This window comes from Puma concolor, chromosome D2, assembly GCF_028749965.1.
Source record: "Puma concolor isolate L17-30 chromosome D2, mPumCon1.1.hap2, whole genome shotgun sequence".
In the NCBI taxonomy this organism is placed as follows: domain Eukaryota; kingdom Metazoa; phylum Chordata; class Mammalia; order Carnivora; family Felidae; genus Puma; species Puma concolor.
Genome location: NC_141677.1, coordinates 9,023,005 through 9,037,182, shown reverse-complemented (window position 1 = coordinate 9,037,182; position 14,178 = coordinate 9,023,005). Strand labels below are relative to the sequence as shown.

General features: G+C 41.2%; 1 protein-coding gene across 1 annotated transcript in view; it reads right to left on the bottom strand.

Annotated features, from left to right (window-relative positions):
* The window catches only part of LOC147575766 (uncharacterized), a 29,105-nt gene extending 15,150 nt beyond the window's left edge, over nt 1-13,955 (bottom strand). Inside the window, exons 1-3 of the mRNA XM_086679554.1 lie at nt 12,797-13,955; nt 4,766-4,910; nt 4,394-4,489 (exon numbers count right to left, since the gene is read on the bottom strand). Coding sequence (XP_086535680.1) covers nt 4,394-4,489; nt 4,766-4,910; nt 12,797-12,811 — 256 coding nt within the window. The 5' untranslated portion in view covers nt 12,812-13,955. The remainder of the gene's footprint in view (nt 1-4,393; nt 4,490-4,765; nt 4,911-12,796) is intronic.
* Between the last annotated feature and the right edge of the window lie 223 nt (nt 13,956-14,178).

The following is a 14,178-nucleotide window of genomic DNA, read 5'->3' as shown; positions in this document are numbered from 1 at the left end:
ATAGTGACAAAAGATACAACATATAACCTGTATTTCATGAAACAAAAAACTCTTTTGCTGCAGAGTGCACAGACAAAATAGTAAAATGACAACCCAGAAACAGGAGAAAATACTTGCAAACTATATACCTAATTAGGGACTGATATACAGAATATGTAAAGAACGCTTACAACTCACCAATAAAAAGACAACTACAACTAAAATATTAATAAGGCAAATTCCTGTTGAATATTAAGCTTGTATCTGGCAACCTTCCTATAAATGACTTCTATGTTGTAGGAGTGTGCCGCATTAGGATTCTTAGACAATTGAATCTCTGCAAAAAGAGGAGTTTTATTTCTTCCCTTGTCACCTTTCATATCCGTTTTGTTGCATTACCTAGGATTTCTAGTAAGATGTCAAATAAGAGTGGTGAAACCGGATGGCCCTGACTTGCTCCTGATCTTAGAGAGAAAGCACCCAGTTTCTCTTTATTATATGTGATGTTAACAGATTTTTTGGTAGATGTTTTTCATCAACTAGAGGAAATTCTCTATTCCTAGTTTGCTCAATTTTAATCATACATGGATTCTGTTAAATGCTTCTTCTGCATCAAAGGATCCTATCAAAGGATCATACAGTTTTTCTTTCTGCAGCTTACTGATGGGATGGATTATGTTAATTGATTTTTGAATGTTGAATGAGCTTGCAGGTTTGGAATAAATCCTAATTCGTCATGGTATATAATTCTTTTCCTACACTGTTGGATTTTATTTGGAGTTCTGCATCTATATTCCTAAGAATTATTTGTAGTTTTTCTTCCAAGAGTGACCATCTGCTTTTGGGATTAAGGAAACAATTCTTTGGCCTTAAAGAAAGAGTGGAAAAGTTCCCTCTAACTACAAATCATCCCTAGGAATTTACAAAAAGGCCACTCGAGGTAATAAATAAATTCAGAAAAGCTGTAAGCCACAATATAACCACCCCCAAATCAGGTGAGGCTTCTATGCAACTGCAATCAACAATCTGAAAGGAAATTAATAAAGTAATTTTATGTATAACAGCATCTTTGTCAGCCTATGGTACATTATACTGATTGTTTCTGGAATGCTAAACCACTTTTACATGCTCTGGATATAAACCACTCAGTCACGGTGTAGGATTCTGTTTATACACCACTGTTTTCTACTTGCTAATATTTTGCCAAGGATTATGCAGGTAACTACTTGAGAGTATTTCTAAGTGTACCACTTCATACATTTTTTTGGTGGTTGTTCGAGGTATTTGAGTCCATTTCTAGGTAAAAGGCACATATATGATTCATCACATTCTTCTCAGATCAACATTTTACCAACTCAAGGGAAATGTAAAACTTCAATTCCATCCAAATCCCTTTATATTTTAAATGTAATTATATATTTTCCCCACACATGGAGCATCAAATCATAGGATATTTCTACATTTTGCTTCAACAATCAAATATGATTTCAGAAAATTATGAGGAGGAAACTCCATTATATTTATCCTTATATTTTCCACTTCCAATGTTCATTCTTTTCTGAAGTTCCAATATTCTTGTGTTATTTCCTTTCTATTCAGAGGAGTTCCTCTAGCCATTTTTACAAGTTAAGTTTGCTAGGGACACCTGGCTGGGTCAGTGGGTTGAGCGTCTGACTTCGGCTCGGGTCATGATCTCATGGTCTGTGAGTTCGAGCCCCACGTCGGGCTCTGTGCTGACGGCTCAGAGTCTGGAGCCTGTTTTGGGTTCTGTGTCTCCCGTTCTCTCTGCTCCTCCCCTGCTTGTGCTTTACCTCTGTTTCTCAAAAGTAAATACATGTTACAAAAAATTTTTTTAATAAATCAGTAAAAGTTAAGTTTCCCAACATTTTCTCTTAGTTTTCCTTTGTATGATAACTTCAGCTCTCCTTTCATGAATATATGTTCACAAGATAACAGTTTTGCCTGAAAGTTCTTTTCCTTCAGTAATCAGAAAAAAAGGCATCGTTTCCCTCTAGCTTCCATGCTTTTGGCTGAAACATCCACTATCATTTCCAAAGAAAAGGAGATGTTTCTCTCCGGCTACTTTGAAACATTCTCTTGTTTTTAGAAACGTTATCATGACATGCCATTGGCGTGGATCCCTTTGCATTTATCTTACTTACAGTTCATGCAGATTCTTCAATGAGTACTTTTAGCTCTACTGCCCAACTTGGGAAGTTTTCAACCATTATTCTTTAAAATCCTTCAAGTCCCACCCCCTCTTCCCTTTCTGTTACTCTTCTTCCTGACACACAGAGATTCCACCCTCCTCTCGTTAACTCCACGCCTTCCAATCTGGACTGACCATAATCACCCTTAAGGAAAACGACAAGCGTCCTCTAGCGACATCTGTAGTGCTTATGCTCTTCCCGATATCTTCTCCAGAGGCGAGAAAGATCTTATAAACATAAATCACACATTGCTTATTAACCAAAATATACTAATAAGGATAATATTAAAATCTTTAATAAGATTTATAATATTTACCTTGTGGACCACAACTGCCTGATGTCATTTCCTGTCCCACACTCATCAATCACTCACTCCCCTCTGGCCACTGTGACTTTTTTTTTTTTTCGGCTATTTCCCAAAAAACACCAAACACATTCCTGCTCATCAGCTTAGTGGGTGCTATTCCCCTTGCTGAGAAGAGGCAGAAACCACCCAACTCACACAAACATTTCACTCAAATCCTGCTCTAATGGTGGCTGATCTCCTACTTTAGGTCTCCCCTGACTACTCTTCTTAAAGCAGCACAATTTAACTCTGCTCGAATTTCCAAGGTCATTTTATACCACTACACAGCGTTAATACGCAGAAGTATCTCTTTCTAGTGCTACTTTTTAAATGCATGAGACATAGAAGTGTATAAATTCAAGGTGCACGTTAGTTGCAGACAATTATAAACTGTATTATGACTGCTACCGTGCCAATGATCAGCACCTTTATTATGTTACACAATTCCCATGCCTTATTAGTGACTGGAACGATTCAGTTCTGGTGTCTTGGCAAGTGTGATTATCGCAATACGATACTGTCTGCATTCTTGATATGGTATCCGCCATCTCTACGGCTTACTTATCTCTTCCGATCTTGTCCTTTCCCTCCTTTCCCACACCCCATCCCCTGGGAACCCCCACATCACCCTCCGTTATCATGAGTTTGCCTTTTCCAGATTCCAGACATGAGTGACACCACACGGTAACTGTCTTTCTCTTAAAGTGGCAGGATGTCATTTCTCATGACCGAATAATACTACTCTCTTTTCTTTTGTTAGCTATTCATGAACTGACGAGCACTCAGATTGTGTCCAGATCTGGCTATTGTGAATAAGGCCGTGATACGCATGAATGTGTATCTTCTCTTCGATATCCTCTTTTCATTTTCTTCGGGTATGTTCCCAAGTACAACTGCGGGATCCTAGGACAGTTCTATATTTAACTGCTTGAGGAATCTCCACACCCTTTTCCACAGTAGGTGAACCAATTTACATCACCACCACCGACAGTGCACAAGAGTTCCCTTTTCTCCTCATCCTCGCCAACACTTGTTCTCTCTTGTCTTCTTGGTGCTAGCCATTCTAAATGGTGTGATGTGGTTCGGATGTGCATCTCCCTCACGTTAGTGATGTTCACCACCTCTGCATGCATCTCTTGGCCACTAGTGCTACTTGTACAAAGTCACTGGCACATTATTCTTTCACTGCTATGGCATTTATTAATTTTTTTAATCAAAAAAATTGTTTTAACATTTATTAATTTTTGAGAGAGAGAGACAGAGCACGAGTGGGGGAGAGCCAAGAGAGAGGGAGACACAGAATCTGAAGCAAGCTCCAGGCTCTGAGCTGTCAGCACAGAGCCCGATGCAGGGCTCGACTCATGGACAGCAAGATCATGACCTGAGCTGAAGTCAGACGCTCAACTGACTGAGCCACCCACGCGCCTCTCACTACTATGGTATTTAGACAACAGCAAGCACTCAAAAATTATTTAGGTCGGAAAATCAGTGTATGAAACAATGCCTGGGAACAGCAGGAATGCAGTGCAACAACGCAGGTAAGGTCGGAGGCTGACACTGCTTTGAGAAACACAGACTCATGCAGGAAAACGATGGCAAAGGGGAGGAAGGCAAAGATTGGTCTGTTGACAAATGGAAGAATGGTGAATATTCAAAACGTGAATCAGACAGGAGAACATTTTTCGTGAGAGCAGAATCTGGAGGTTTGGTTCAATAACCAGTATTCTCAGTCACTCACTGGATTATGACTTCTAAACAGATACCTTAAAAACACATTCCAAAGTTGTCCAGCCCTGGGTTAATCATGGGAAGATAATAAATGTCCTGATGTTCATCGGTGCCGTATGTATCAACTCACCTGGGAGGCTCTGGCTTGGGAATTCTTCCTCCGATATCCATGGCTCCTCTCCTTGCTCCAGCCTGAAGATCACCTCTGGTTTGGTAGCACAGGACCCTGTCAACGTGAAATCATTCAGGATTCAGACCAGGTGGCCTAGACTTCAGGGCCTCTGGAAGAGGAGGAAGCCGCTGCAGCTGCTCAGTGAAGAAGCCACGGAACACTTCACTGGAGAGGTAAACACAACTACCTTCCTGGTGCCCAATGGCGGTCAATCGGCAACGACTCCTGAATTCCAATCTTAAATATCATTCAACGCGGCACAGAGCCTATACGCCTCATAATTAACACAATCAAAACATGCTACTTGAATTATATAAGAACAGTCCTTACCCACTGAGACAAGGTGGCTGTAGTTCTCCAGCATCACGTCCCTGTACAGGGACCTCTGACTTGAGTCCAAGCACTGCCACTCCTCCTGGGTGAAGCCCACGGTCACATCCTTAAATGATACTGATCCCTGGGATTTCTGTTCAATCTGAAATGTTCACAATTGGGTGACGTGGAAAAGCTGTATGGGAACCAATCCCTCTCATTATTACCAAAATAGTCTGCAGAAGGTGTGTCTGGCTTTAGGCTTTGAGGGGAGACGAGAAATCTAACAAACACTATGCCATTGCTTCAGGCTATTATTAATGTAAAAATCACCAAATCCCACAATGTATCCGGAACTGTTCCAATTCTTAGAAATGCTAAGATTAATAAAACTGTTCTTGTATTCAAGGAGCACATAATCTGATAAGAAAACATGCAGTAACAGGTTACAATGGCCTAGGTGAAGTATGCACAAGATAGACTAAAACAAATGAGCAGCAAAATTAGCTCTTTGTGGGGCCTCACTGAAGAACGGCTGGTGGAGAAGAGGAAACCCGTACTCTCATGAACACAGGGTCGTGGTCCCCGGTGAAAGCAAAGCTGGGGCTCCGTTAACACATTCGCGAAATGAGAAGAGGGCAAATGGCAGAGGAAAAGTTGAGAATCCAGCCTGGATCTGTGATGACAAGAAGTGCCTTTCTGGCACTTCATGGAATGGATCACAGAGTAAATTAGACCGAGTCTTCAATGTGTGATCACTTTCTACTTTAAAGAATATTTTGGAGTACTGGGGCGCCCGGGTGGCTCAGTTGGTTGAGCGTCCGACTTCGACTCAGGTCATGATCTCGCAGTTTGTGAGTTCGAGCCCTGCGCTGGGCTCTGCTGACAGCTCGGAGCCTGGAGCCAGCTTCGGATTCTGTGTCTCCCTCTCTCCCGCCCCTTCCCTGCTCATGATCTGTCTCTCTCTGTCTCTCAAAAATGAATAAACATTAAAAAAAGTTAAAAAAAAAAAAAGAACACTTTTGAGTACTATCGAAGTTGATATTTATGAATTACATAAATATACTATCAATACATTCTGTTACAAATTTTTATCCTGCAGTTTAAAAGGTAAAAGCTGAGGGGTGCCTGGGTGGCTAAGTTGGTTAAATGTCCGAGTTCGGCTCAGTTCATGATCTCCCTGTTCCATGGGTTTGAACCCCGCATCGTGTTCTGTATGGACAGCATGAAGCCTGCTTGGGATTCTGTGTCTCCCTCTCTCTCTGCTCCTCCCCAACTCATGTTCTGTCTTTGTCTCTCTCTCTCTCTCTCTCTCTCAAAAATAAACATAAAAAAGTTAAAAAATATATGTAAATAATGTGTTTCTACCTGTTGATGAAGCTACATATCTGAGTATAAAGGCTGAGGCTCCATAAGTATCTGAAGTGGGAGAATACACTGAGACATGACAAGTCTATGAAGAAGTGAGGTGGAGCAGATGATAAAATCAGCAGCACACAAAGATCTTCCTGAGCCATTTTCAAAACCAGTAGGCACCTCAGGAACCACTGAGAACACTTCCAGTATCATTTGTAATGTGAGTTCCGGTTCCCACATTTCAAGTAGCAAATTGGCAGAAGAGGCATCTCCTGGTAGACTCGGACTCAAGAGATCTCAAATTTGTCCACTTCTCAAACTGCATTTTCTGCAAATGAACTATTCTATATAGACCCTGATTGTAAATCCTTATACGCTTCTGTAATTTCAGTACCTACAGCATAAAGGTGGTGTAGGATTGCACTACCTAATCCAGAAAACTTACTTAACGTAGTATTATCCAGGCACATAATTAGAATTCACCAATCAAGAGATATATTCGATTCCAAATCATTCCTGACATACCAGCTCTGTCCTTAATGAAACTGCTTCAAGAAATTTTTTTAGGTTTCTTTATTTATTTTGAGAGAGAGAAAGAGAGAGCACGAGCAGGGGAGGGGCAGAGAGAAAGGGACAGAGAGGATCCCAAGCAGGCTCCATGCTGTGAGAGTGGAGCCCCAAGCACGGCTCCATCCCAGGAACCATGAGATCATGCCCTGGACTGAAGTCAAGAGAAGGATGCTAAAGTGACTGAGCCACCCAGGTGCCCCTTGAAACTGTCTGAAAAACAGTATTACAAATATTCTTCATTAAGGAAAACAAAATACTTCAGAGGGCTTCCACAAAATACGGGATAGCAGAAGATGACTGAAGTAAATGTAAAGGTCGAATTGCAGTAATAATAAAGGTCCTTTCATATGTTAATAGAAAATTACAAACTATAACCACAATTTAAACTTAAATGATAATTAGTATTACAATAAAAATTAAATACTGAACCACTCTAGAAGGAGTAACTTTAAACTGTATCATCAAAGGTCACTTGATAAATCATGCGACCACTGACAAACCACTCACAAAATATTTTTTCCCCTCTCCAGTAGGTCCAGCGCCCCAACCTGCCCCTGTGGGTACATCACAACTCCTGCCCACTGACATCAAGCTGGGCCACGTGACTTGCTTTGGCCAATGAAAAGTGGTACAAGGGAAATGTGTCACTTCAGGGAGAAGTTTCAGAGACATCATCTTTCATCCTTGACCCCACAATGCACAGTACAGAGAGCAGAGCCACGCCTTAGCCCCTAAGATCACAGACACAAACAAAAAATAAATTTAGGAATCCTTTGTTACGACACAAGCTGACTGATGCAGTGTTGAAAAAACAAAACAAAATAATCCAATGAAATACAAACGAACAACCTCTAGAGACCACTTGTGTATACAACAGGCTTGAGCAGTCAAAGCTTGAGCAAGGCAAAAGGACCCACAGCGACCACGACCATGACCACCAAGCTGACGTGAACAGGCTCATTAAGCCACAGGCCCTCACTGACCAATGGGCTGCCCACGGCAGGCACAGTGCCTAAGATTACCAAAAAAGGGGGAAAAGGTACAGCTACTCTAGAACTACAGCCCCTCACCACCGCCTAGTAGCAGACGGTCTCCCCTTTGCCATCCTGCCCGCTGCTCCCTTGCAGGGTATCCAGTAAACTTCTATTTCTTCTGTTCTGTCTTAAGTGAATTCTTCACTGGCGCCCCCTGCCGGCTCCCACTCAATCGGGGTGCCCCACACAACCAAGAAAAAGCATAGGGAAGAAATACATTGTCAGATGGAGGGACTAAAGCCTAACGAGAACAAATACAAATGGGTTACGTCACCCAATAGAAAAAACAATTATGTTATTTCAGGCTTGAAAGTCTTTTCATTTTTAACCAGAAATGAAAAATCATGAGGAAAACAAAACAGGATCCCCACCGTAGGACTTACAGTAACGTCAAAATCACGTGAGTTACTTTTAATGCCCTACACAGTTCTAAGAGTTTCTCCTTATAAAGAGCGACGTCTCATTCTTAGAATCCTCACCAGCTGGCACACATTAGGACACGTACTAACTATTCATAAATGGTTAATGAACGAAGGGAACGAAGGCCTAATTAAGGTACATTACAGGGAATACCAACTGGGGCGAAAGGGAGACTTATTTCAGTGATAAAAACAGTTGCAGTCAAATGTAACAGAAGAGAAACCCCCCAATAAACCCACGCATATATGGTCGACTGATTTTTGACAGGGTTGCAAAAACACACAATGGGGAAAGGATAGTCTCTTCGGTAAATGGTGGCGGGATAACGGGACACCTACATGCAAGAGAATGGAACTATACCCCTATCTTACACCACTCAAACAAATTAACCTGAAATGAATCAGACTTAAACATAAGAACTGATACCATACAATTCCCAGAAGAAAACATAGGGGAGAAGCTCAACATTGTTCTCTAGGATCATGTTTTTTTGGATAAGATGCCAAAAGGAAGGCAACAAAAGCTCAAACAAGACTTCATCGAACTTAAGAGCTCTGCCCAGCAAACAGTCCATAAACTGAAAAGTAACCTACAGATTGGGAAAAGATATTCACAAATCATGTATCTGATAAGACGTTAATATCCAAAATGTATAAATAACTCATACAACTAAAAAACCAAAAAGCAAATAATCCAATTAAAATGAGCAAAGGACCTAACAGACATTTTCCAAAGACCTACAAACGGCCAATATGTACATGCAAAGGTGCTCAATATCATGAACCATCAAGGAAATGCAAATCAAAACCACAATGAGATATCTCTTTCACACCTCTCAGAATGGCTATTATCAAAAAGACAAGAGATAACAAATGGCAAGACTGTGGCATGAAGGGAACCCTCATTCACTGTTGGTGAGAATGTAAACTGGTGCTGCCACCTTGGAAAACACCATGGCGGTCCCTCAAAAAATTAAAAATGGAACTACCAGATGATCTAGCAATCCAATTCTAGGCACAAATCCAAAAGAAATGGAATCAAAACTGCAAAAGACACCTGTAATCCCCTGTTCACTGCAACATTATTGATAGTAGATGAGGCATGAGGCTTAGAGTTCATCAACAGAGGAATGGGGTAAAGATAATGCGTGTACACATACATGCATATATAATATATATATAAACGCGCACGCGCGCGCACACACACGCGCGCGCGCGCACACACACACACACACACACACACACAAAATGGAATACTATTCAACCATAAAAACAAAGGAAATCCTGCCACTTGAGACAATATGGACAGACCTTGAGGGCATTATGCTAAATGAAGTAAGTCAGAGAGAAAACAAGTATCATACACTATAACTCACCATAAAGCCAATTTCATAGAAACAGAGTATAAAATGGGGACTGCCAGAGGCTGGGAGAAAGAGGAAAAAAATGGGATGTTGTAAGCCAGGGTCATGAGATCGATCCCCACACTGGGCGCAGAGCCTACTTAACAATGAAGAAAGAAAGGAAGGGAGGGAAACAAACTAATTCCAGGTAAAGATGTCCTTACCTATGAATGAATACCTAAGAAAGAAGTAGAAACAAAATAAAACACAATCTTGGGGAGAAAGCAGGAGGAAATACTCAAGAATTCTTGTTATGAATTCAACATATCTTTGACACTAAATACTAAATCCTAACAAGAACATGTCCCCCACCAGGAAAAAATACCTCATTGCTCAATGTCTCTCATGGACACAGATACATAATTCTAAAACAAAATATTGCCATGACCCAGTTAGGTTTATTTCAGACATATCTTGTTAGCTTTACATTTAAATTTGTTGTAATTAATTTTACATTAAATTTAATTGCATAAGATTTGATGTAATTTACTAAGAAAATGAAGGAGACAAATCATATGACGATTTCAATAGATGTCCAAAACCATTTTAAATAATTTAATTGGCACTCATTGGGGTGCTTGGTTGGCTCAGTCAGTTAAGGGTCCAGCTTCGGCTCAGGTCATGATCTCACAGTTCGTGGGTTCGAGCCCCAAGTTGGGCTCTGTGCTAACAGCTCAGAGCCTGGAGCCTGCTTTGAATTCTCTGTCTCCCTCTCTCTCTGCTCCTTCCCTGCTGGTATTCTTTCTTTCTCTCTCAAAAATAAACATTAAAAATTTTTTTAAAATTTAATTGGCACTCATCAAAAAAAAGAAAAATTTTAGGTAACTAGGAATAAAACTGGACATCCTTGATGCCATTATGAAATGTAAACAAATACAGCAAAAATCCATACTGAAAGGAAAGTTTCCCCCCTACTCTTGCTTCTACTTAATATTATATATTTGAGGACCTAAGAGGGCAATATAGAAAAAAAAGTACAAAATCTGGGAAAAGTATATGGCAGTGTCACTATTCCCAGATTATACATGTGTATACATAAAAAATCCAAATTTTTAGGAAATACAGATCAACAATTAGATGTAGTAAATTAGTGTAGAAAATTGTTGCAAATAACGTCAATATATAAAAAATAACATGCCAGCAACAAGCAGTCAAAAAAGTGCAAATAAAAATATATTTAAATATTAATACATAATACAGGGTGGCTCAGTTGACCATCAGACTCTTGATTTCTGCTGTGGTCCTGACCCCAGGGACGTGGGATCCAGGCTCATGTCGGGCTCTACCCTGAGTGTGGAGTCGGCTTAAGATTCTCTCCATCCATCTCCCTCTACCCCTCTCCCGAGTTCACGCTACCTCTCTTGGGTGGGTGGAGATACATGTATATTTTTAAAAAACCACTAAATACAAAGAAATAATTCTAACAATGGGTGTGCAAGAATTCCACCCACTCTTGAAATTGCTGAACACTTACACACCATAAATTTATGAAATTTGCACAAACTCAATAATCAGACACATACAAATTAAACAGTGAAGTTTGTAACCATTTGAAGTAGGAATACCTTCTGTATCTGGAGAAGACACAGTTTTCTGATGAGTAACAATTTACCTAGAAAAATGAGAAATCCTAATATCCTGTAACTCAAAAATACTAATCACTGGACACTGGACCAGTGATTCTTAAACTTAATGTGTTATCAACCATCACACGGACATCCTGTAAGAACACAGATTGCTGGGCCTGGCCTCCAAAAGTTCTCTTCCAGTAGGTTTGGGATGGTGGATCACAATCTGCATGTCAAACAAGTTTCGAGGTGACGCTGCCATTTCTGGCCAAAGATCCTCACTCTGAGAAGCAATGCTCCAGGGTCTGGAGATACATCTGCATTTACCATAGAGAATGACAAGGATATTCACAGCAGCTGTTATATTAATGAAACATGCAAATTACCTACATGTCTATCAGTAAAATATAGTATTTAGAATACAGTGTGGCCACACAGCGGGAAAATCCAACATTAAAAGAAACAAACTACAGGGGTGTCTAGGTGGTAAAGCACGTGACTCTTGATTTTGGCTCAGGTCATGATCTCACTGTCGTGAGACTGACCTCCGCACTGAGTCCGCAGCCTGATTAAGATTCTAATTAAAAAAAAAAAAAAAAAAAAAAGGAAATAAGCTACATATGGATAGATCTCAAATTACTAGTGAACTAAGAAGAGAAAATGCCTGTCAATTACACATTAAGATAATTTACATATTTTTAGAAGTACTCAAAACAATAAACAGTATTATTCAACCATTTTTCCAGTATCCATCAAAAGAGACAAAGAGTCTCCTGGAAAGAGTGGTGGTCAGTAAATACAATTGAATCATTGGCAACCTTTACCTGGACAGATCCCAAACAGTGAAGAAGAAAAACCAAGGCAGAAAGCTATGGGATGAATTTGACGGAGAAGCTCAGACAGACTTACTGGAGAATTTAACTTTAAACGATAGGCTATACAACTCGCATACACAACCTGGTTAAAGTACTCATGGAAAGTTCTTGTAAACCAGCATGCAGGCCATATTCATTCCTCTAAACGTATCAGGGTTTTTATTTTCTTTTTAATGTTTATATATTTTTGAGAGAGCAAGAGACAGAGTGTGAGTGAGAGAGAGGCAGAGAGAGAGGGAGACACAGAATCTGAAGCAGGCTCTAGGCTCTGAGCTGTCAACACAGAGCCTGACACGGGGCTCAAACTCACGGAGTGTGAGATACTGACCTGAGCCAAACTCAAAAGCTCAAAAGCTCAACCTACTGAGCCACCTAGGTACCCCTAAACATATCAGGTTTAATACCAGGATCGAACAAGACTATCATTAAATTAACTACTTGAGCTAGCTCTTGGACCCTTTTACTTTCAGTGAGGAATAGTTTTAGGCACTCATTTCAGGGCTGTCACAGGAAGGTTAAAAGATAAAAAAGATATCATCCAAGAAGTCTTTGTGTCTTGTAAAAATTCTGTCTGTATCCAAAAGACGGTGCCCTCCTTTCTCCATGATTATCAGAAACAACAGAGATGTTATTTGTAGGTCAGTTTAGAAACTCTAAGATGTAGAATGATCAGTATGTATCTAGAAGCCACTTTAGTCTTGCTATTGATCTGTCACTACTTTCTGTAAAGATAGATTTCTATCTATTGCTAATTTCCCATTAGTATGGGACTCACAAATCTCACCAGGTCCACTGCAAAATAAAGTGGGGAATGAAGAACTTACCTGGGATTTGTTCATTTTCTGCTGTCTTGGAAAAGTGTAGACAACTCTGGTGATGTGCTGAGTTACAGGAGGAATGAGGTCCTAAAAGAGCTGGCCTGCCTGGTGGCTCCTGAATGCTCCTGCCCTATAAAACTATACAACCCAATAGATACGAGAGCGTCAGTGCCTTTCACCTTCAGAAAGGACAGCAGATGCTCAAAGAACAACTATCTAATAGGACTCTGACATAATCATGTAATGGCTGCTGGGCATAAAAGTTTTCACTGGGAAAACCTAAATATTTGCTTCCTGGGGATTTTTAACAGTTTAAAGCTCTCTTGATGTTCACAAAAAATTTTTAAATTAAAAAGTAGGTTTAAATAAAACATTATACTCAGTGAAGTAACATTAAGTCTTCACCAAAACTGCTACAAAAAATACTCCCAACCTGGGGCACCTGGGCAGCTCAGTCAGTTAAGCCTGCATTCTTGTTCAGGTCAAGATCTCAGGGATGGCGGGATGGAGCGAGCCCCACATCAGGCTCTGCGTGGACAGTGTTGAACCGGCTTGGGATTCTCTCTCCCTCTTTCTCTGCTTCTTCTGGGTTCTCTCTCTTTCTCCCTCTCCCCCCAAAATAAGTAAACTTAAAAAAATACTCCTGATTAAACTGTTTATCAATTTCCCCATGTTATTAAACCTTTGATTACTGATTACACAGAAAACGATAAAAAGCAATGCTTTAATGAAAGGTCTATGTTTTCATTTCTTGATCCTGGTTGCCGTTTCTCAAAAGGATCTTTTTAAAAGTAATTTGCCTTTCCTCGTGTGGAAAAGCAGGCAGTCTCTCTGGAGTCGGGAGACACAACTTCCAGTCTTCGCCACTAACAAACTGTGATTCTGAATAAGTCAGTAACCTTCGAGAAGAAAAACAAACAAACAAACAATGTTTCTATTCAATGAGACAAAAAGTAAGGGATTCTTGGAGATCCTTCCCTAATGCCAGACTGAGTAACACCACACCTCAAGAAGCAGTCATCGACCCCACTGGAGAGCCGCTCAGACTCCAGGAAGGATACAAGGAGAACCAAGAGGCGGGGCGGTAACCGAGTCAGCCCAGGCAGGGGCGCCCGTCTTCCCGGACCACCCGGCCTCCACCGACGCGCTCGCGCCCCACTCCGGCCGCAGCGCCCTCCCTCTCCCACCGCCTCCGGGCACACGCCCTCCTCCCGCGGCCTCCAGAACCGGGCCCCGCGAACGGCCCCGGCCGCTCCGGCTTGGACTGAGCACCGGGGAGCCCGACCTCTAGTGCTGATGGACACGTCCCCATCCCGCCGTCACTGGTCCACGGACCTCCTCCACACGATCGGGCACCGACCGCCGGGGCACAGACTCCCGGGCACACG